The following is a 24549-nucleotide window of genomic DNA, read 5'->3' as shown; positions in this document are numbered from 1 at the left end:
TGTCAGCTCCTTGACAGGCACTGGCCTGTGAAACAGGTGCACCCCTGGCCATGCTTCCTCTCTGTGTATCTCTATGTGTTCGGATTATTTGTATTGCACGGGGCAGACACCACGCTCCAAGTAGCTTCGGCAGAAGGTGGGGATTATCATCAGGATGCTGGCATACCTATAGAGACGACGGACTTGGACACAGCTGACAAATACCCTCAAGTCCCTCGCTCCCTCCCTCTCGAGCTCTCTCGTACACAAACATGCCCCATTCATCTTTCTGAAAGGAATTCCACCAAATAGGCGTCCTCCTAGACCCGCACTGTTAATCCAATAGCCCCTAGATGCATGGCTGCGAAGCGCTTGAAATGCGCTCTAAGTATAAATTGCACACTGGATTCCAAAGACTTCGTATTGGGGAAAACAATGTAAAATATCTGAATTTCATATTCATTACATGTTGAAATGGTGATGCTTTGGATGTGTTGTGCTAAGTAAAATATATTAAAGTTTATTTCGCCTTTTTATTTCTGTCATGTGGCTAGAAATGTTTGATTACATTTGTGGGCTACGTTATATTTGTATTGGACAGTGCTGTTCTAAATGGCTTTACCAAATACCTACAGCAACACAGACCTCCCCATGCCTTAGCCGCCTTAACTTGAGAAACACTGACGGGACCATCAGCGGTACGTCACCCATCAAATACATATGATTGTACACCATCCTCTTCCCTTCCCTCTACTGTCCATGGCAACTTCTACTAGAAAGTTAAACAGTTTCTTCTTTTTGACAGTGAATGTGTACACTCACTTACTTCAAAAATATTTATCGAGCCCCTCCCTGTTCTGTGCCAGGTCTTGCGTTAGGCACTGGGTTACAAGGTCCAGCCTTCATGAAGCACCTCTCCTCGCAGGTTTAGCCACTGCCAGTGTGTTTTTATGAATGTAAGCTCAGCACAGAAGGGCACCTCCCCGTATGGCTGCATCTGGTCCAGGCTGATTCATCCACCCACACAGTGAGCCTGAGTCTAAGAAAAACTCGGATTCCCAGAGTCATCGTTAATACAGCGTCGTCAAGGGCGGTGTGGAGGATGGCGACAGCCACAGATCAGGGCGCTTCAGTGGCATAAGGTGGTGTTTCTCTTCCTGCTTGATGGAGCCAGGTTTCAGAGATGGAGTTGGGGGGATATTGTTGTCTCCTCCTTGGAATCACCACCCAAAGGAGATAATCATACAGTGGAAGCACAATTTGAAATATCTCTCCCCCCAACACCAAGGGGTCGCTTTTCTAGATTTCCTGACAGTGTGTGTGAGGCAGGCTTTGGATTCAGGCTTTATTTCGTTTTAATTTAAGTAACTTTTAAAATGAAGTAATACACAAACAAAAATTGTATACATCATGCATGCACAACTCCATGAGCTTTCTCAGTGAGCACACATGTGAAACCAGCCCAGATTAGAAACAGAACATGACTAGTACCCCAGAAACTCCCCTGCCCACCCTCCCTCCCCTCCCCCAAAGGTAGCGAAGGTCTGGGTTTCTACAACCATAGATTAGTTTTGCCCGTTTTTGAACGTCATATAAACGGAATCAGATGTTAGGTTTTCTTTGGTACTTGTTTCTTTTGCTTCACATTATGTTTATAAAATGTATCCATGTTGTTGTATATACCAATGGAAAATATGATAACCAAAACAGAGAATAAATATTACAATGCTGTCATAGCAAGATCATGTAAAATGTCAGTGTTTGTAATTCTGGCCACTTTTTTATGCATATAAATACTCAGGTAAATTGTTTTTTTTAAAATGAGACCATAGTGTATGTACTATTTTGTGATTTGCTTTTTTTTTACTATATCAGATCTACCAAAGTATTCTAAAATTAGTATATCTTAAGGAGGCTGCATTCTGAAATGACCAGAAAGGTAATATAGAAAAGTGGAAACTTACTTTTTTTAAAAAATCAGGAATACACATCAGTATCTATGTTAGTAATTTTATTTATTTTTTTTATTTTTATTTTTTTTAAATATATTTTTTATTGATTTTTTTTACAGAGAGGAAGGGAGAGAGAGAGAGAGAATTAGAAACATCGATGAGAGAGAAACACCGACCAGCTGCCTCCTGCACATCTCCCACTGGGGATGTGCCCGCAACCCAGGTACATGCCCTTGACCGGAATCGAACCTGGGACCTTTCAGTCCGCAGGCCGACGCTCTATCCGCTGAGCCAAACCGGTTTTGGCATATGTTAGTAATTTTAATAGGTTTGGCGCTCCCTGGTCAGGCTTCCAGAAGGTTCTGAATAAAGGCCCTATGCAAATGACCAGGGAGCTGCCAGGGAGAGCTGATACTCAAGCCTGAGGCCGGGCTCTGTTCCTCCATGAATCTGCTGGTTTTCTTCTCTGCTGTTTTAAACACAGGTGTTTGGGTAACGTGGAACCCATTAGGAATCCAGGTAACCTGTGCATAGCTTGCTGGAGTCTGCTCTGGTCCTAGCTGACTCTATAACCTGAGACAAGTCTGTAAAAATAAATGTTCCTTATTTCTCCAATGGAGAGCCTCATTTCCACATCTGTTTGGTATCATAAGAAATAATACTTACATAACATTTCAGAGCCCTTGAATGAAAAGTTCCTTGGAGTTGCTCACTGTTCTTACAATTTCCTCACCTAACATTGTGGAAATCTATTGTCGTGGATATAGTTGCTGAGCTGAGTCATAGCTACACTGCAGATCTTGGGCAGTGGACTCATCTAAGCCTTGGAGGTCCTAGTTATTTACTTAAAAAGCTACCCATTTACTTCCTAGACGGTTTACATGCCACATCTTCCACTTCGGCCACTATCCTTACCCAGTTTGAATTGTATCCATTGGCACACGCTGTTGGGTTTTCCTGAGGGAGGTCACCTGGAACACTAGTATCCTGATGTTCCCTTTCCTCTGCAGGAGGGAAGAGGAGTAAATATGCCTGCTGGCCAGAGCAGCTTGAACTCATGGCCTGAGACTCAGACACTGTCAGGGACCCCTGGGGACCAGCACTGGATGGAACCTAAAAGGCAGAAAAGATACCATGGGAAAATGCTGGGCCCATCTAAGCCGAGACTCAATAGCAGCAGGGCATTAAGCGATGGAAGGATGTCCTCCTCCCTCGTTTTTCAAATGAGGAAACGGAGGCTTAAGGAGGTCACAGAATGGAATTGGATGTTTGATTTGATGTTCCATCAGCTACCCCAATGTCTGTGCTATGTAGGAGATCCAGGGAAAGTGTCTGAGGGATGAGGAGGAGACTTCTAGACTACATTAAACAGTGCCATCCCTGCTGCATCGCAAGCCGTACTCTTCCCCAGACAATAAACTGAGGGTATTGACTCCTTCCTCCTCCCTCTCTGTGGGATTGTGATGGTGAGAGACTTGGCATTTTACCTGATCAATTTTGGAAATGTGGCCTTCTGCCAGAGAATTCAGAAGTTCAGTTTCAGAGATGCCTTCCTCCAGAATCAAGTGGTGCGATCAATTATTATTAAATTTATGAGTTTTTCTTTCTCTTTCTCCCTCCCTTCCTTCCTCTTCCTCTCCTCCTCACCTGTCTTCCTCCCTCCCTCCCTCCCTTCCTTCCTTCCTTCCTTCCTTCCTTCCTTCCTTCCTTCCTTCCAGTATTATTTTTTAAACTTGTTTCTGATGACCTCTTAATCTTCAATGACATTTCTGATGTCACAGATAATATCAGTTTTTGAGTCCTTCAGTATGCAGAGGCGCTGAGCTTGTCCTTCTGAAATTCTTCCGGGGTCAATTTGCCTTGTGGTCAAGGTCCAGGAAATGAGAATATTTCCAACTCATTAGGGACTATCTTGGCCTTCAGCAGAAGTGGCGTCTGAATCATTACCTAAGAGAGCTTTGTAGATTGTCACAGTTGGCAGCCTTGGGACTTGAGCTAATCCTGGAAATTCTTTCACTTCCCAGAAAGAAGGTTCCACAAGGTCAGGCTGAGGTCCTCCGGGAGAGCAGATGGAATAGAGCTTGCAACTAGTCGCTTTTACAGCTGGACTTGAGGATAAATAAAATTACACACACACCCCTTTTTTGGATCATCAAGCTTTGGTTTTCAGGCGATATCTGTTCTTTACTCTTTTTTTTTTTCTGTATGTGGAGGAGGAAAAATGAATACACTGTAATCACTGAAATAAAAGCAAGTAAACTTGTTGACTCAGTTCCCATGGTGAGTGCAAGGAAGGCCAGGCCAATAGAAACACCCGAGATATTACAAAAATGTGTTTCTTTCTGGCAGCTGCACAGTCGGTCCTTTATATCCAGGCACTGTAATCGGCCCATCACCCAGAGCTCTTCCCAAGGCCATTATTCTGGTTGCGGGGGCTGCTTCTTCTACAAACAAATGTTGATTTTGCTAAATGTGCTCTCTCTCCAGCTCTATTTGTGGCAACAAAGAGTATCAAAGCATCATTTAGGAAAAGAACGTGTAAAATATCAGAAAGATAAAATACTCAAGGCTTTCTAAAGGCTCGGGGGTGTCTGGCTCAAGCAGCACATTATAAACAAGCCACCTGTAAAATCAATTTTAATTAACTTGAAGGCACATCAATGTTAGTTCATTAAAATGAAATTCCGTTTAAATGGAAAACCGCCACTACAGGGTACATTACAGCATTATTTGCATGGGTTTGGGGTTTGGCAAGTGAATTCTGTATTTAGAAAAACCAAAGCAAACCCTGTTTCTTTGGGGTCTCCTTAAGCTTTGAGACACTTACCATGGGTCCCTTGGAATGCGGGGAGTGCCCCTGGGTAGGGCCCAGGCCCAGCTCAATGTTGTTGGCCAATTCTTTTTTCCATGACTCTTCCAGTCTTCTCCCTTCCTGCTCCCTGCTCCTTGCCTGTCTCCATCTCTCTTTAGTCCTTGGCCTCGATGCCCTCGGACTACCTCTTCCATTTTCCACCCCACTCTGACGGACTTGATCCCCATGATCATTGGGCTGGACCATGGATGACAGAGAACACAAAGAGATAAGGATGCTATTTCAGGTTTACCAAGAGAAATGAAGCCCAGGTCATCGCACGGAGCTGGTGAAAAATACAACCCCTCTTTTGGAACTCTCGCTTCACTGATTATCTGAGAGCTGGAAGGGACTTTAAAGATCCTCTCATCAAACCCCCTCCTTTTCCTGGGCCCTGGGACTCAGGGGTGAAGTGACTTGTCCGAACCAGTTAAGGCCGTCAAGTGGGGCTTCTCTATCTCAACTCCTGCCCTTTCCCCTCCGGCCAGGGCCCAGTGCTGGGGGACCTGTTGATTACCACACAGCCCGCAGCCAGAAAATCCCGCCCTGTCAGCAGAGCGGCTCTATGAGCTGACACAGGACATGGGCACATTTGGAGTGGAGTTTAGTTCCAGTTCTGCCTCTGCTGGGCTGGCCACCAAGTCCCTTCTTCCTTTGTCTCGTTCCCCCGTTGGTTGGTAATGAGGAGATAATGAACCTTTCCACCTATCAGGCTCACTTGAGTGTTATAAAGAATAATGAGGTGATATTTGTAAAGTGCTCTGAGCGGCCGGGAAGGAGGAGGGGTGGGCTCAGTAAAAGCGTTATTTGCTGCAAGCACTTATCCAGGGAGCCTGCAAACAATAGTGGAGAGAAGAACGCTCAGAAATGAATCCCAGGGACCAGCCCTGCTTTGAATTTCGGAGGAGGATTAGTGGGGACCGCATAGGTATTCCACGGCTCCAGTTTCTTTAGTGTACGTCGAAGTAGGAAAGGTAATTACATTCCTCTGGCGGATTCAGCCGGGGTTTCAATTGGGATGTCAGAGTGTCCTTGTCCTCTCTTCTGAGGCCCAGGCTGTGTTAGGTTGTGATTGTTCAAGCCTGGGGAATCTTCTGTCCCTTGGGGACTCTCCCGTAGGAACTGCACAGAGTGATTTCTCAGCGGTGGCTGGGCCGCAGTTTATAAGGTTGATCAGGGGGAATGCTGCGTCTAAAGCGGCCGGGGAGCAATTTGATGCAGCAGGGAAATGCAAGGCGAGGTCTTCATTGTGGCTGATCTTTTTTCCTGTGCTGCTCCTGGGAATTTCCTCCGTCACTCAGATGCACATGCAGCACGAAGTGTGGGGCTTGGCGGCCATTGTGACAGCCTCTGTCACGGGGAAATGGAGACTGAGCCCAGGTGCCGGTAAACCTGCCAGGTCACTAGCTGTGTTTAGAGCCACCTTTGAACTTCCGTCCCTCCCACTGAGGGTTAGGTGGGGGCCTGAGAAATGACATGCGGGAAGGTTTCCAATGACTGTCCTGAGGAAGGATCTGTTTCCCCAAACTCACCTCCCCACGCCCCCTGTTTCTAGACCCTCCGCCCCAAGTTCAGTCCAGTCTCTCTCATTTTCGGGATCGGGGAAGCAGAGAGGAAAATCGGAACCGGAGACATGTTCTGGGCTGTGCAGCGCTCTGAGGGCCACGGGGCAGTGAGCCGGGGAGAATATGGCTCCCTCCTCAGTGGGCAGGGGCAGGGGAATGTTATCATCATCCTTCCCAGGGTGTAGGGAGAAGCCAAGAGGTCATCTGGAACCAAAATTTTTGAGATCAAAGTTATAGTAAGGAAATTACACTGATTTCATCTCTGCCCCCTGAAGTTTATGGCCCTCGTGGTAATCACTGCTTCCTCAAGCCTTCCCCCTCTGCTGCGTCCTCAGGCCTCCCGTGCAGGGCCTGAGGGGCTTCCTCCTCCTAGGACGCCAGAGGTCACTCTGTGTGACTTGTGAGTCTCCAGGAACATCCTCCAGGGTGGCGCGGCTACAGGCTCTGAGCCCAAAAGCAGTGCACCCAGATGCCCGTCCCAAACACACACGTGCCCTTGGCCTGGGCGCCGGAGGCCCCTCTGCCCCGCCTGCCATCCTGTGTGTCGGGCAAAGCCCCACGTTGAACTCAGTACCTCTTTGGGGCTGACTCAGGCCTCTGGATTCCTTCCTGAGTCTGCCACAACTCACTTTGTGTGTCCTCAGCAAATCTCTTCTCTGCCCTGGGACTCCGTGAAGTAACATGGGATTTACTTGGCAGGATGATGTGACCTCTTTCAAGCCCCCAAGTTTTTGTTTATTGTAGTTCGAAAGTCTCAGTCCTCCCAAAGCATTTGGTATGTTTTCTTCATGTTCCTCTCCCAAGGTATCTCTTTTGCCCCAGACGTGCCCTCCCCCCCCCCCCCCCCCCAGTGTATTTTCAGGGGAGGATGCGGACACCCCGGGCCCCAGCGCCTGTTCCCATCACCTCTGCCGGGGCAAAGACCAGCGCTGGGCTGACCTCTGGGCGGCCGGGAGAGAAGGCTTGGGAGCCCCTGCGCCCACTGCCCTTCCCTTGTGGCCTCAGCTGCTTGCCCTCCCCGCCCCTTGCCTGCTCCTTTTCTCAGGGAGCCTCCACGCCAGTGCCCAGCGAGCCTCTGGGAATGAGGTCCGTCCCCTGCTCGGGCCTCGGCTCCCCATACTAGAACATTCAGGCGTCAGTGGGAAACAGCTAGATCTGTCAGCACCGGCCCTTTCTTCCAGGCTTTGAGGGCCACATTCTCCACGGCCATCTGTTCCCTTTCACCTCTCGGACAATGTTGCTTTTTAAAGCCAGCGATTCTTCCTCCTTTATCCCCTTCTCTCCCGCCCCCCACCCCTTCTGCGCTCCCAGCCTTTCCCCCTCATTGCTCAGTCTTCCCAACCCCCTGAAATCAGCCTCTCCTAAGAGAAAACGTGCCCTCTTCTACACAAAACCGTTTTGTGACCGCTGTAGGGTTTTGAGTTTTTATTTTTAAACTTTTTGAAGTCAGAGTTTGTTACTTTTAAAGTTTGTGATTGTCTCGGGGGTATTCTTTTGGTAGGGAGGGGGAGGGGAGGATGGAAACCTTGTCAGTCAAGCACAATGAAAACACAGAATACTAATGCTTTAGGTCCTGCTGGCCGGCACTTACTTGCCTCTTTCAAGAAGGAGCCCTCCCTTCCTTCCCTGATGATCAGAGCAAGGAAATTCTGAAACCCGGAGGTTTTCCCGCCATTTCTTTTCTGATTATTTTGTTGTTGCCGCTGTGCTGTTTTTCATTATGGACTGGGCCGCAGCGAAGCGGTCACGGCGGTCCCTCGGTCTTACACACAGCTGCGCGCAGAGGTGCAGAGCAGATGGGAGGCCCCGCTGTCTCCGAGCGAAGCAGTAGGTCCCGAGGCTCGAGGAGTGTCTGTGAAAGGGCTTTGGTACCAGTGCCGACCCGTGACCAATGTGTGACCTGAGCCATGTCACTTTCCTTAACAACAGTGATGATAAAATCTTCCCCTTAAAAAAAAACGCTTAATACATGACTCCTCCGTTGGTACCATTACTGTGTCATAAACAAGATGAGTCTATGGTAATATCTTGAAAACTTTATGGGCCATACTTGGCTAAGGACATTACAACAATCCACTCAGAGGTACGTACAGTGCAAAAACATCAGACTCAGCTGTTGACATGGGAAGTCCGCTCGAACAAGGACTCCCAGCCTTGGCTGCTTGTCAGAATCACGGGGAAGCTGGAGCACGGGCTCTGGGGCCAGGGTTTGAGTCCTGTCTCCATCACTTTCTCGCTGTCCAAATGGGGATAAGGTTTCATCATCTGTAAAATAAGGGCAATAATAGCGTCCGACTTCATATCGTTGTTGAGATGATTAAGAGGTTTTTAGCACAGAAAGCACCTGGAACCGTTTCGGGCCACACTGTCGTCGGGGCATGTAAATGTTCACTGTGATTACTGTCCCCCCTGCCTCCCCGTCCCCCAGACACATTCCGGATGAGAAGAGGGCCTCGCTGGCTTCTTGTGGGGCTCTGCTGGCTCGATCCCCTGCACCCTCTGCTCATTTTTCATTGCAGAGCTCACATCGATACAGGGAAGAATGTAATGTTCAGGGGGGTTGTAATGATGATTAACATAGCAATTCTACTTAGAAATGTCATAAAATACAGAAACACCCTAAATACAAAAAGGGTAAATAATCATGCGCTTCTGGCGAAGAAGGTGAACCAGATGTGGGGATTAGAGTCAGAGAAGGAAAGCCAGTCATGATTTTGGCAACGAAGGTTCTCTTGCGTGTTTTCAGTTGGAAATCCACAGAACCTGATTTATTTTTCTTTGGTATCAATTTCGAGAAGCCTATCACATGACGAAGAGTTTCCCAACAACAGGGAGAGAACATCATTCACGTCCCTTTCCTAGACAGGCACAGATGGCTCTGAATGAGAAACTGAATATTACGATTTAATGAGGGAAAGAAATGAGCATCTAGAGGGATCAGTGAGGGGGGCTCCCAGAGTTTTCCCTCCCAGAGAAAGAAAGAGACGGACCGTCATTCTTGTCACACTTTCTAAATGGCTGAAAGAAACAATGAAAGAAGCAACTAGGCAGACGGCTGGGTTCAAATTCTGGCTCTGCCACTTGCCGGGTGACCTTTGCTGTCACTTCCTTTCTCTGCGGCTCAGCTTCCTTCCCTGGAAAATTGGTAGGAAACGGTATCTCCCTCAAAGAGATAATGTATGTAGTAAGGTATTGAGCCTAGTGCCTGGAACCTACTAATGATCCCAAAACGTTACCCCATAATTATTTGCTGTGATGTCCTATATCATCTGACGTCTGAGATGTGGGACAAGTCACACCAAGTCGGTGGTCTTGGTCACTTTTCGGAATCTAATCATTTGCAGTAAACCCGTAGTTCTTTCCCATTTCTACATAAGCAGTGGCCTTCAAGGAAGAAGGAAATTGCTTTGCTCAAGAACTCATATTTCACAGATGTGTACTGACTGACCGCCTGCTGCCACCAAACCAGTTCCCCCAATTAAAATAGCCCTGTTAGCATCAGCATATTTTGTTCATCATTTCCCTCTCCCTTCATGAGGCTGCTGCCTGAAGTACGTGGCTGTCCGGCTGGGGATTGGGACTCTCTGTGAAGGAATATTGAGGAAGTGAAAGTTATCTCCACACCCCGGCAATCTGCACATCGCTCACCCCTGGCAGCTGGTGATCCGGGGGCCACTGGGAACTCCTGTCACACACAGAGTTTTCCCTCCTCAGTGCCTCCAGTTTGTTGTGAGCCTTATGTTGGTGTGATGGCCATGGGATATCCCTCATGTTATATGCCCACACGTGTGTGCACACCCCAGAAAGGGAGAAAGAAAGGCAGCCGTTTCTCTTAGCCTTGACTCAGTTTCTCTCAGCTCCAGATTTCAGGGAAACACACACTGAACTGAAGAAACTCGGCAGCCAAGCCGAGTTCACCAGTTTGGGAAAAGAAACCCAAAGAACCTTTGGCAACTTAGGTGCTGAGGACACTGGGATTGCCTCACCGAACTATCAGCAGTCTACTTCTTACCCCCACCCCCGCCCCCTGCTCAGAGCCTTCAGGGGCAACAAACATATGTGATGCCAGCATTCCACTCCCTCCCACGCCTGCGCGCATCCTGATTCCTATCGTGATCATTCCACTTCCCAAAGGGGTGCTTGATATGGGGCCGGAGGAAAGCACAGTCATAAATCTTCCACGCTGCGCAAGGTGATAATTAAAAGCATTCTCCCCATGATGTGCTCTGTGACGCCAAGAGGGAGGCAGCTGGGACAGCAGAGAGCTGTAGAATGCCTGGGCCCAGGCCCCACCCAGCTCTGCCTCTGACCAGGTGGGTTCCGGGTGTCAGGTCACCGCTTTGTCGTGGCCGGGAATGGAGGTTATACCACTGTTGTGGATGGAGGGAAGCAGTATGTGTCAGTGCACTTAAAGTGGCATTTATCAGGTACACGTGAGTCCTCTGGAGTTTTCCAAGCCCCTCGGGGCTTCTAGCTTCTGTCCGCCTTTATTCTCTTTTCTCCTTCACTACACTCTGTTCCTGTTGTCACTAAAGAAACGAAGGGAAGCTTGAACTCCGAAAGCTGAGCTGTGTTTGGCGTCTAGAAGAAATGCAGGTCACGGATGCTGACTGAGGAGCCTCAATGAGGGTCTGCGCCTGAGAGGGGGCCTGGGCCCCATCACTAGTCCTGTCCTGTTTCATGGCACCGGCCGTCAGCTGCCCCTCCTCCACTTTGTGAATTAGGGTTTGGGATGGCTCCTCTAAGAAAACTCCAACCAGATGAGTGATGGCATTTCTGAAGGGCGTTTATATCTCACCCCGTTCCCTTGGGAAGTGGGGTGGGGGATAACGTCAGCAATAGGAGCCAACAACTGGGCCAAAGGGCAGTCACCAGCGCAGTGTCTTCCCCGATGACCAGGGTGCAGAGCCACATCCCAAGGTGAAGGTGGAGCATTCCTAGCACAGATGTGCCCAGGACAGTACACGGACCATCCGTGGGGGCTGAGAAGCCTGCAGTTGCAAGCAAAACAGCAAATGCCTAATGCATGGGGTTTTTTTTCCCAAACTTTGGGGTATGTAGGAATCACCTGGGAGAGCAGATTCCTGGGCCTCATCCCTCAGAGATTCTGATTCATTAGTGGGATTGGGGACAAGAACTTTGCATTTTTTTTAAAGTAAACCAGGTGACTCTGATGCATAAAGACACGTATGAAACACTGCCCCAGGAATTTCTCCAGGGTGCCCGTGCCCTGTCCTGATTTCATACGGGGACCCAGGTCATCTCCTAGGGTTGGCCAGCCTACTTAACAAAAAATAGTTTAAACACGCACAAAAGTCCCAAGGGAAGCTTAATGAACTCCCATATACCTTTCACCTAGATTGTTAACATTTTGCCACATTTTTTTCTCTCATATTATTGTTATCCATTTTATAATATTAATTTATTATTATTATCTTGACTGAATCATTTGAGTCCGTTGTAGACATCATAACCCTTCATCCCCAAATATTTTAGCATTTATCTCCTAAGAACAAGAACTTCTCTTACATAACCACAATACAATGATCTCACCCAGGAGATTCATGCTGATATAATACTGTTACTAATATATCAGCCTTAATCAAACTTTGCCAGGTGCCCCAGTAATGTCCTTTTAGTCATTTTGCGGTTGTTGTTGTTGTTGTTGTTGTGTGTGTGTGCACGCACGTGCGTATCCAGGATCCATTCTAGGATTAGGCATTGCATTTAGTTGCAATGTCTTTTTGTGTTAATGATATATTAAGCCACTGATGTTTTCATAGAAGTGTTTTTCTTCAGGAACAGCTTTCCTGATAAACAAGAGCATTCCGCCCTGGCCAGGTGGCTCAGTTGGTTGCAGCATCCACCAAAAGGTTGTAGGTTAGATTACTGGTTAGGAAGGCACATACCTAGGTTGTGGGTTCGATACCCAGTTGGGGTGCATACGGGAGGCAACCAATCAATATTTCTCACATGGATGTCTCTCTCCCTTTTTCTCCTTTCCTCTCTCTCTAAAATGAATAAAACAAACAAACAAAAAACCCACAGCATTTCTTTTTCCTTTCTGTCCCTATTATTTGCAAAGAGCCAGTGATCTAGGGCCAGCCCGAAGCCTGGCAGATGTGCCTGGGCCCAGCTCTGCGCAGCCAAGGCCGTGGCAAGGACCCTGTCTCGGCCCGGGGTTGCCTGGTGCTGATTTCCCAAAGGCAACCCCATGACTGCTAGTGTCCCCTTGCTCTTCAGACAACGGGCTCTCACCTGCCACTCACTGTTCAGGCCGGTTCCTTGCATGTGTAAAGCTACTTCGCTGTTGTTTAGCACCGAGAAAGGATGTGCCACTTTTTGCTCTTCCCAGCTTTTTCCAAAGGCAGTTGGCTGAATGCACACATCTGAGCGGGAGTTTTCCTCAGCAGCCAAAACAATAACAATCTGAAATCAGAATAAGATACTTATCAGAATAAGTATTTCTTCTGCTTCTGCCAGAAAGAAGGAAAAAAAGTTACTTGAAAAAAATCTAATGGTCAAAAAATGAGATGATGACCATATGGGAACCCAGCTGCCTCTGAGTCTATAAAGGGAGCAGAAAAGCACAGGTCCTACCTCGCTACCTCGATGGCCGATGGGCACAGTTGGAGGAATCTGCTTGCCCACAGTGAGCAGATGGAACACACTGTTGTGGGGAGAAACCTGTTTCACATAAGCATCTTCTTAGCTTATATTCAGTGAAGCCTACGTTCAAAAAGAAAATGCCACAGATTCCCTGAAATGGTTCGGTTTTTGTTTTCTTTATTTTATTTTCTAGTATTTACCTAAGGATAGTTTGTGTTTTCTCTAGTGAGTGAATTTATTTTTAATTAAAGAGTTCTTTTCAATGGTCAGGAGACCTAGCTACTGGTCACCATTCGGGGTTCTCCCCTCCCCTCAAATAGAAGGTAGCGAACAGGAGGAAAGCTGTCTTATTGGAGAAAGGATTCAGAGGCATGGCCTCCTGGGGAGTGTTGGACGTTAAGCCAGGTGGGTAGGAAATTGCTTCCTTCTATTCAGATAACCTAGTTCAAGCCTATTGTTTTCCTAACTATCTTTAAAGACATTCATGGTTGTCACTGCAAACATAGTGGAGAGTCCTATGCAGTATCCCCTGTAGGGCTTTGGGTTGATAAATGAGATGAAGGCTAGACTGACCGTTTATTATAGGGTGAGCATCCTCATGCTGATTTGGGACATTTGCTACATGGTGTCTCTGTAGGGCTACCATACGTCTTGGTTTGCCCAGAACAGTCCTGACTTATCTGTTACCCCAATATAATTATTAAAATGCCCCAGTTCCATTTTCAAAAGTGGCCTTATTGGATGATAACTTGCATAAGCACTGTAAGACTCTGGGAAAGTTAAAGTATTTTCTTCCCCCCACAAAAGCCAACCGAGTTGTTTCAGTGGTTTGTGCTGGTGCATTCCAGTCTTTATCCCAGTGATTAGCTCACTGTTTCTACCTTTGGCTGTGGGGGAATAATCCATCTCTGACTCTTGCATTCCAAAACCTCTGATTGCCCCACCTTTCCGCGTCTTCTTCACATTTCTTACCTTCCTCAGTAACGGGTTTTATTGAGACTTGGATCGGTCTAGGTGTGTTGTGTAAGACTGAACTGCATTCACCTCTTTCACCTCTAGCCACGAGACACTGGGAATGAAACTTCCCACTTTACCAAAGTGAAGGAGCCTTATTCTTCACCGGGAAAATGCCTTCCTCAGTGGGCAGCTGATATTGAGGCAGTTATTATGTGGTTTTATGCCTCGGATCCTTTATTTGTAAATCCAAAAGAAGGCTAATAACTAAAGTATTTTGAGGATCTCAAAGCTCTGAAGATTATAAATAACAAAAGATTTTTTTTTCTCTCTTCTAAAATGGCAGCACTGAGTCTGCGGTTACTTGCTTAATAGATAGCGTGTGGTCCCTGGGCCATTTGCAGCTGATGGGTTTTTCCAGTGCTCTATTTATAGAGCTAGGTCAGAAATATCACTTCCGTTGGAACTTGACCTACAGACCATTGTCAATTTTAGAGGCCCAAGGAAGTACAGTGCACTAAATACAGCTGGTTCACGGGTTCAGTTAGTGAACCACAAGCCCCCAAGGAAATTAATTTTGCTGGAGGGTAGATGTGTGAGCCTATGTGATGTGATACCTTTGCCCTGTGGCCTCATGGAGTTTGTAGGTCGTCTTGAATGCTTCTTCTAGAAATAGCCTTTGCTAGGCAGTCTTCCTCTCTTTTATTCCCCACTTACCCTTTTTAGCTTTGGTTGCTGAAATTCTGCCTTTCTGCATCACATAGAACAAGAGCTAATGACCCACTAACAGAGGTAGTTCAGGATATTCTGGGAAATTTGTGGGAAAGCAGATCTAAATATTTCCCCCCGTCATCTTTCTATTGGGGCTCACCGAGGTTCTCAGTCCCCTCCCCAGTTCAAATGAATGACCCAACAAAAAGCATATGCTGAAGCTCAGCAACTTCCATGGGCCTGGGTTTAAACAGGAGAAACTGAATTTAGTGGATGATAATCCCCTTTTAATCTCTGCTCTCTCACTCAAACTCTCATCTTTAAGCTTCGTCATTATGAAGTTGTGTTTGCTGGAACTTGGCCACAACTTATGATTTACCCATCAGGAGGTTTTAGTGGGTAGGACAGACTAAGAAACAGCCTCATCTGGAGAGAAATCTGGTCCCAGAGAAAGAACCACACGTCCGTACTCTTCAGGCTAAATGGGCCCTGGGTAGGTCGTAGCCATTCCAAGTTAGCACATAGAGTAGAGCAGCAGTTTTCAACCAGAGTGCTGCAAGAATTTTTAAAACATGCAGTAACTGACTACTTAGCCAGGGGCACTGACCTCTTTTCCCTTAGATTGTCAAATAAAAAAATGACAACAGCCAACTCCACAATAGCCATCCGGTGTGAATGCCCTGTCTTAAACCATAAATACATAGGTCCTATAATAGAGTTGCATCTTAATGGTCATGTCACATAATAAGGTTGCATCTGATTGGTTAATTCTTGGTACCAAAAATCCTTAGATACAAGTATAGGCACCTAATTTTTCAAAAAGCCACTTTGGAGCAAAAAGGTAGGTAATTACTATTATTTAAAAATTTTTTTGTAAATCAATCAAAATTACACCTATTTTTTTGTCAGATGAGCGTGTATATATATATTGGTGTGCCACAGAATTTTAGTACTAAGTCTATGTGTGCCATAAGATAGAAAAGGTTGGAAATCACTGGTGTAGAGCATTCTCAAACTTCCTGGAAAAAGGGGGGTCCAGAATGAGGAGCTGATTTCTTGTTATCAAAATACCATAGATTCAAAGTTCTGAGAACAAGCAGGAACTTTTGAGGACATTTTGAACAACCATTTCTTGTTATGGATGAGGAGGAAACTGAGGCTCAGAGAAGTAAAAAAAAAACACAAAAACTGGTCATTACCAAGGCCTAGTCTAATGTTCATTGTTACCTCCTCTCCTTCCTCCACCTGGTCTCACTAAAAACCCGCATCTGAGTCAGAAGTAGAACTCCAGGGTCCCGCCTCCTAGCCAGCAGTTGACCATATGCTATGGTGCGCTTTGTAGAACATGCTTTACAGCGGTTCTCAACCTGTGGGTCGAGACCCCTTTGGGGGTCAAATGACCCTTTCACAGGGGTCGCCTAAGACCATCAGAAAACACATATATAATTACATATTGTTTTTTCACTTTGCTTTAATTATGTTCAGTTTGTAACAATGAAATTGAGGGTCACCACAACATGAGGAACTGTATTAAAGGGTCGCGGCATTAGGAAGGTTGAGAACCACTGCTTTAGAACGTGAAGACAAGAGGTAACAAAGAGAATGTCAGTTCCAATGGCAACATACCATCTCCTTCCCTTTCAGCCCTCAAAATATTTTTCTTTTCTTTTTTTTTTTTATTTTCCTCTTTCTAGTCTCAATAAGGTGCCTTTCATCTGAAGGGATAGGAGGGACCCAATGTCCAGAATATCCAGCCTCTTAGGCCATGAACTTTCCTTCCCCCGTGTTCCTATTCTGGGAGTAACTGCTTTGTTTACACTTTAATTTATTTCAACATGGAAAAGCCTATTCTTTTAAAGTTGACCTTTTGCTGCGCAGCAGACACTTTTATGTTATGTATTGGAGATTCAGTTTGACCTCCTAGAAATGCTAAGCCACAGAAGTCATAAATTGGAATGTTTTCATAGAAGCTTTTTTTCATTGAAGGCTCCCCATGCTGACACGGGTTGGTACCAGAGGCCCATTCCCTTGTTGGAAATCAAGGCTACATAGCAGCCTGATTATCCTCCTCCAGTCTGATTGCACAAGACTCCACACCCTGTGTGTACAGCGCAGAGAAAGCTCCTTGCCTTGTGAGAAATGCGTCTTCATAACCTACGCCCACTCCTAAGGAGTGGGGAATTGGATCCAAAAGATAGCGTGTAGTTATGAAAGAGATTCCAGAACCCAAGTCCTGTTGTTTTAACCAGTTCATTACTGAGCTTTACAAGCTTGCCTCCTTATTAGCAGAATAAACAATGTAGAAGGTGATGATTAAACTTATTTTCTTCCCAGATTCCATCTATAGTGTTTGATCATCATTGTTTCTGTCATTCATGTATACCAAGTATCTTCATCTAAGGGTCACCAGGAACCTTTGGCTGCCTGGGGGCAAGAATTATTATTCGCATTTCACAGATGGGTAAGCAAACACAGAAGGCGAACATGCTTTGACTTACCTAAAAGAGTCTCTGAGAGAGTAGGGAATGAATGTTCCCACAGTCTTTTTTACAGAGACCTGACTTCACAGTAAATCAATTACATTTCTCTACATAGTGCATTCAGATACTTCTGCAGGCTCAACCCGTGACAGTGAAAAATCCCCAATAATGAAAATAACTTTTAAAACCCAGTTCGTTTATTTGATTTTTTAATTTGTGTTGAAGTCAACCTAATTCCAGTACAATGAAGTCATGTTGCCTTGGCAGGTCTAAATATCAGTCAGCAAAAAGGAGAGAGGGAGAGAGTGCCCCAATTTTCGGAACTTCCGCTTAAAATGAGCATAGAGAAGACTCGCTTATCTATTTCCTGACCAATTAGGTCATTGGGCAGGAAATCACCTTTTCTGAAAAGCCAGTAAGCAGATTCCTTCTACCTTAAATTCCCCATGAACAGCAATAATGATCATTTAAACCAGCCCTCACATGGGAATGCTTGAAAGTTAGCAGACATGAGACCACTGAGTTTTCCGTTTGAAAAAAAAAGGTTACCAATTGATAGTAACTGACAGCTTCCTCACTTCCCTTTCTCCCAATTCTCTGTCAAGTGATTCCACCGCCTAAAACCACCCTTCAATTGTTTTCTCATATTTGAGACTCTGTTAAATAACTTTCTAATCCCAGTCAGATTGTTAAGTCTTCAACCAGAGAGGGTCAGCTGTAGGCCAGCTGGTGGGCATGAATCCGACTGTGGGCCAGTTGGGCCAGAGGAAACACCTTGCCCAGCCAGGCTGCTTATCTTCTGGAACCCCTTTCCCTGGTCATCACTGTGCATCAGGAAAGAGGGGCTGAGTGTGGAGTCCAAGGAGCACGCAGAGTTGAGAAGAGTGATAAAATGCTCCCAACACCCCCCATGAGTGTCTTCAGGCCCTTCAGGCCCTTCCCAGGGGCCCTCCTGGCTGGCAGAGGGGCAGGCTCTTTGAATCAGGAGCCTGGAGAAAGCTAATTGGAGAAGAGGTTACAATTCTGTCAGCCTGGTTTCCAACGCCAGCTCTGCCATTAACCAACCATGTGACCTTGGGAGAGTTATTTAATCTCTCATAGATTTACTCTGTCAATAGGAACCTTATTACCTATCTCATAGAGTGGTTGTGAGGATGTAAAAAGATGGAACTAAGATATGAAACTCAAACAAGACATGAAGGGCTCCCTATATAAAGGGCTTACTAGTGCTTAGCATATGGTACCTTAAAAATATTGTCTTTTATTATTAACTTTCAAGGCCTTGCTGTTATTGCACTTGCAGGTGGCTCAATGTCTGTAGCACTCCTGAAAATGTATCTCCTCCAGCTAGCTCGCTCAGAGTTTCCTCTGGAAACTTTTCCGTGGGCATTTGCACTCATGGCCCTTAGGACCTGAACTTGCCTGTCTAAAAAACAGCAAAGCATATGGTACTTTTAAATGCTGTTGAGGAACATAGAATTCTTTCAATAGTGACTACTGGCCCAATGTGGTTCTGATTTCTGAAAACACCTTCTAGACCTGGGACACTTACAGTTTTATTATCAAGAACATTGTTGAGTGCTTCCCTCATTAGCATCTTCTAGTGATTCACATGTAGCCTTTCCCTGGCAAACTCGAAAACTCCGCCTCTCCTATCACTTAGCAGGCATCTGAGCAACAAGCTTCTAGAGTTTGCTTGAAAAAGGTAAACCATTAATTTTAGCTTAAGCAAGATAGAATTAAGAATATAGATCTGCTAAAACCAAAACATCACATGGTTCAATGTTTAGGAAGAATAACTTATTAACTGTTTATCTAACCAGTATTTATTAAGCATCCTGTATCTCAGACCTTGTGTTAAGTGATTCAGGCGTACTAGCATGAATCAGACATGGATGTGGTCCTCTTGAAATATACACTCGGGGAGAGAAGTAAAGCACACAAGTAGCATACCACAGGATAGAAAATGGCAGTAACATGAGAGAGTGAAAGTATTACAGGGGTTTAGAGATGAGGATCAGGGAAGTGGTATGGAGGATAATGTGTGGACATAGAGGCATTCCAGGTGTAGAGGGGCCATGGAGAAGAAGTGAGAAATTGGAGCAAAATCTACATGGAGTGGAGAGGTGTGGAAAGGCAGGGTGGGCATAGGCTAAAGAGCCTTGAATGCCAATCTTGGGAATTAGAACTCTTTGAAGGCACATGGGGTGTACAAAGTCTTTGAGCATGCGGATCGTGAATGCAGGGTAGTGTACTTAGCTGTGTGCTTAGGGAGGCCAATTGGGCCGGAGAACAGAGGATGGGCTTTTAGTAGGGAAGGACTGACAATCGCGTGAGAAAGCTATGGCACGTGTCCTAGGTGGAGGCTCATGTGTGTCTGATCTAAGGTTGGAGTTAGGAGAGAATGGAGGGTCGGGAAGGATGCAGGTGAGGGTATGCAGTCAAACCAATAGGGCTTTACAATTTATTGGACGTGAGGAGCATGAGAGAAGAAACCTAAAAATGGAACTCAGGTTTCAAACCAGATTAAATGGAAGGCCAAAGACAGGGACAACAAAAGAGGAGTGTGTCTCTATGGGAAGATGTGCGCTTTATTGGAAGATAAGGAATTTATGGTGTTAAAATTCATTACGTCAGGCTTACACTTCTTGTGGTTCAAAACAGAGGACAGGTGCTGATGCAAGTCAGGGGCTGAGACAAGGGCTGAGGAATCATCAGTGTGGAGCAGACATTGCCAGCTTGGTGGGAGTGAGTCATATCTGGTGCATACGCATGCTTATTGTGTGTTTAAAACAAATAACTAAACCAACACGTAAAAATCAGGAGATTGTACTTAAAATATTGATTTCTGGCTTCTCTTTTAACATCAGAAGATGTGGCTAACTATGAACTCAAATTGGCACAAGATATCAGCAGTCAGAGCTGAAAAGGGGCTCCCCCTTGAGGTCCTGGATGAATTCCCTAATTCACCACAGTTGCCCGCGGCTGGGGCTGGGGCTGGGACTGGGGCTGGGGCAGGAAAGAGAGGCTGGAGGCTTATGGTTAAGGGTCTGGGCTTACATTTGGGGTGATGAAGTGTCCTAGAGTTTGATTGTGGCGATGGTTGAACAATTCTGCATGTAGTAAAAACCATTGCACTTTAAGTGGGTGGTTTGTATGATGTGTGAATTATCCCAATAGAGCTGTTTGACAAAAATGAAAAAAAAAAAAAAGAAAAGAAAAACCAGTTGCTCAAGCCCTGGCCGTGTTGATGTACTTACAGCAGAAAACACTTCTCTGTTAATGTGTCTCTATCAAGAAAGGAAAGACAGACTGAGATTTTTAAAAGAAAAATGGAAGAGTGTACATCTATTTTGTGGTAGTAAAGAATTTCTGCGTGTTACAATGCAAACATCTGGCCTCTGTATTAATTTATTTCCTCACCACTGAAGGCACTTGGGTATTAGGATGAATTTTGGTCGTGGCCAGCTCTCTGCAGTCCACCCACTCAGAAGAAGAGGCCAGATGATTGGATGTCAAAGGAGGGAGAAGCTTTATCAACCTCTGATGAGAAGTCAGGGAGGTTGAGGACAGAGAAGGCAGGAAATTGCAAGGCACCATCCAGGGAGAGAGCTTACAATGGTGGGGCCAGAGAGGGCTACAGGCACAGATGACCAAGTATGCTTAGGAGTTAGTACTTTATCCTCAGGCACAGAGGGTGAAAGACCAGAATTCCTCCCCTGGCCCAGGCCAAACGTGGGCACAGGAGTTCAAAGGCAACCTAGATATGACAGCAAAGGCTGGCTGCTAGAGGATGGAACCTATTAGCCTGCCTGTGATAAGGAAGAAGAGGAGACGAGCGGAGTAGATGTCAAGAGGCACCCATGAAGCTCTGGAGGTGGAAGACAGTAGCTGAAGTACAACTTGGGGAAAATTAGAACTCAGAGAGTTTGCTTCAGATCCTTCCCTTTTAGGAACGTCTTAGGTGGTAAAAGAATGTTTCTCTTGGGATAAGAATGTCTAATACAGAGATATGAAATGGTGAGGTCTTCCAGAATCCTCTTCCAGGTGTGTGTGTGTGTGTGTGTGTGTGTGTGTGTGTGTGTGTGTGTTGGAAGGGAAAAGGAATTTTATATGCATATGCCACCATTTCTATATTGATACGGAACACTGAGTTAAAATTCTTATCAAGCTAAAAAAGTTTAACAACTCTATTGAACTAAGACTATTTCATAACCAGCTCTTACTCTGTATAGCAGCACTTTGCCTTTCTACCATGGATGTTGAGTGGCTTGATTTAGTATTAGCAATGGTTCCAAATTCCCTTGCAGTGAGACCTCTTATTGCTGTGTAACTCTGTTGCCTTTAGCCTGTAGTGGTCACTTTCCCTGAGGCTGAAGGAAACTCATGCTGGCTTTTATTTTTAGCCTCAAATTCTTTAACCCCTCTCCTTCTCTAATTCATCAGCTTCTGTGGTCATGAACTGAGCCTCCACGTGCTCTAAGCAATGAGCAATGACTGGACTTTTGTGAGATACCATCACAAGAAAGGGCATCAAGATCATAGCTATGTTCTGCTCCGTTTCAGGCCCTTCTGGATCCAGCTGTGTCACAGCTGCACTAGGCAACACCTGGAGCCACAGTGTGAACACACGGCTGATTTTCCAAAGCCTTGGTTCAGAGAGAAGACAGGTGAGTGCTTTGACATTGTTCTGTGATTGTCAAGGTCATGTTGTCTGTCCTGGCCCGACACAGGGCGTAGGGAAAAACAAAACAAAAAGCATCCCTGCCTGCCCCAACAGCAGTAAAATGAAGTGGGAAGGCAAGCCACTTACAGGAAAAGACCTGTAAGTATATACCCAAGAGAGTTCACATGGTGGCCAATAGCTTGTAAGTGACCTGATGGTAGCCAATCTAGGGATCTCAGGTTCTCTATCAGTAAAGGGTGAATGATCAACCCTATTGGTCGAGCACTAGGTCATTCATGTACAAATTAAAAAGTGATGGTGCTTTTTCTTGAGATGAATGTGCTTTGAAAACCTCAGGCCAGACAGACCTTTCCAAGAGAATAACTGTTCCCCAGGTCCTGGATACTTTTGCATCGACTCATGGCCAGTAGTTTAAAGGATTGGGTGATGCTAGAGAGACCTCTGAAAGGATGCTGCCTCTAAGAGCTCCCTGTTGATGGCTTCTGTGCTGGCCTCAAATGAGAATTTCCCCCTCTCACCCAGAAGGGTTCATTTCTACCTCTTCTTCATCTTCCCTCCACCCCCTAAGAAAGGATCACCACTGTCTGACCTTTTGGAAAGATGCCTCCTAATTAGGACATTTCTTCTTCCTGATGGCTAACTTCAGCTTCATTCTGTGTGGACCAGGTTCCACCACGACCTCCTCTGCACACAGGAGGAGAAGGAAGCCAGGGTGATTATTCTGATGTAATGGATGGGGCAGAATGCAGAACCCAGATTTGCCCATTTTGCTAAATATATAGCAAATCCAAGTCACTAATTAAAGAGGCATGAAATGTTACGCTCACTGGTGGCCCTTTCCAGCGGGGGTGGTGAGGAGGGGGTGGTGGGAAGGGCATGTAGCCCTTTACCTGCGTTAGGTGAACTGGCTCTTTTTCAGGGAGTCAGGAATCATCCAAAACAGACGGGAGCCCTTGCCTGCTCCAGACATAGCTCTCTGAGTGCTCTCGGTTACAGACCAGAGGACTCCTCTTGGTTCGCTCGGACTGTGTAAATAGCCTTCCAGCCGAGGACTGAGTCAGCTGTGTTCTGAGGCGATGGAGCTGCTTGTTTTCATTCCAGGGAACATTCTTGAGTTTTCAGGCCCTGGTGTGCTCGTTGCCTCCATGAGGCCTTTTCTCTGATAATTCAAGTTTCCTGGGTTCTGCATCCATTTCTTTTCTTTTCAGTAGAACGCATCCAAAAATGTTCCTGTAGAACCTAATGACCTTAGGTTTGTACCCCACGTTATAAATGTTGTTCAGTAAACCCTGCTTGCAGCTCTCAGGCATGTCGCTAAGGAGTGTCAAGCTCTGCTCCCTGGACTCCTTGAGGAAGCAGGGTCCTGTGGGTCAATGTTGATTCAGTCATTTTCATGGATCCTTAACCCCACTCCTTGAAAACTTTTGTACTTTATCTCTGTTTTAGATTTTAGATGACACACACTCATTTTGTGATTCAGTCTATTATACATGGCATTGTGGGTTCCAGGCTCCCAGATACTAGTTTTACTAATTCTAGTTAGTGTTTATTAGTAAATAAAGAAGTTAGAGCCACATTTTTTTTCATTTGCTTTATTAAATTAACCAGTCATCTCTATTTTGTTAGTGTCAACAGGAAGTAGCTAATAGAACAAATGCTATTATTTTGTGTCTCTTTGGTGACTGGAACATTTTGGTGGCTGTTGCATCTTGGCTCATAAGGTCAATTGTAGGCCACTGGTTAGGAGAAGAATGCAGATCAAAGTGTAGATAGATCAGTGACAGCCTACCAGCTCATATCCCATTAGAGGGGTCCGTGGTGTTATCTTAATCTATAAAGGACAGCTTGTTCTATCATTGCTAATCAATCAAGAGCAGAGTTAAATGCTTTTGAATTGTGTTTCAAACAATAATGAAAATTTAAAGTAAAATACGACCAGCATTAAAAATGGCCACCACAGGCCAAAGAACGTATGCTTAATTAATCTACAGAAATGTGTGTGCCTTCAGGGACCAGTTGTTCTGTTTGTGGCCTGATGAGTAGGATAAAATTTATCTAGAAAACTCGCCTCGACCTGATGCCCTGATCTCAGCTCACCAGAGGGTGTGCTTAGTGGTTCATCGAGCCTTTCCCGTGGTCCTACTTCATGACAAAGTAGAGGAGCCACGTGAAGACACACCTTTTCTGGGATATGTGCTTTTAAGGTGATTGCTCCAAATAATACCTTTTATAACACCACTTAGTAGGAGGACATGCCTAGATCATTCCATAGACAGATCTGAACACCAGCTCCTATGGCAGTGATGGCGAACCTATGACACGCCTCTGACATGCGAACTCAGAGGTGACACATGAACTCATTTTTTTGGTTGATTTTTCTTTGTTAAATGGCATTTAAATATATAAAATAAATATCAAAAATATAAATCTTTGTTTTACTATGGTTGCAAATATCAAAAAATTTCTATATGTGACACGGCACCAGAGTTAAGTTAGGGTTTTTCAAAATGCTGACACGCCGAGCTCAAAAGATTCGCCATCACTGTCCTATGGGGAGTTACAGGTAGAGCTTTTGTTTTTTATTCTTTTTTTTCTTTCTTTCTTTCTCTGAATGCGCAAGCAGAGGCCACACGCCACAGGGTCAAGGTTACGGAATGAAGGTTATGTTTTATCCCGTTTCTATGACGTTGAGCTCTGCATCAGGGCTCGAATGTGAGGCTTAGTCTGAGCTCAGCGGCTGGAAGGGGTCAGGCCAAGCTGA

At 45.6% G+C, this 24549-nt stretch overlaps 1 protein-coding gene across 1 annotated transcript in view; it reads left to right on the top strand.

Moving 5' to 3' along the window:
• Positions 1 to 24549, top strand: part of RAD51B (RAD51 paralog B) — a 509814-nt gene that overhangs the window by 438378 nt on the left and 46887 nt on the right. The window contains exon 9 of the mRNA XM_070417839.1: positions 21668 to 21771. Within this exon, the coding sequence (XP_070273940.1) occupies positions 21668 to 21771 (104 nt within the window). The remainder of the gene's footprint in view (positions 1 to 21667; positions 21772 to 24549) is intronic.

Source organism: Myotis yumanensis, unplaced genomic scaffold (genome assembly GCF_028538775.1).
Source record: "Myotis yumanensis isolate MYYU_CA2020_CCGP unplaced genomic scaffold, mMyoYum1.0.hap1 SCAF_1, whole genome shotgun sequence".
Classification (NCBI taxonomy): Eukaryota; Metazoa; Chordata; class Mammalia; order Chiroptera; family Vespertilionidae; genus Myotis; species Myotis yumanensis.
Note: the sequence above shows the minus strand (reverse complement) of the source record. Positions and strands in the feature narration are given on the sequence as shown.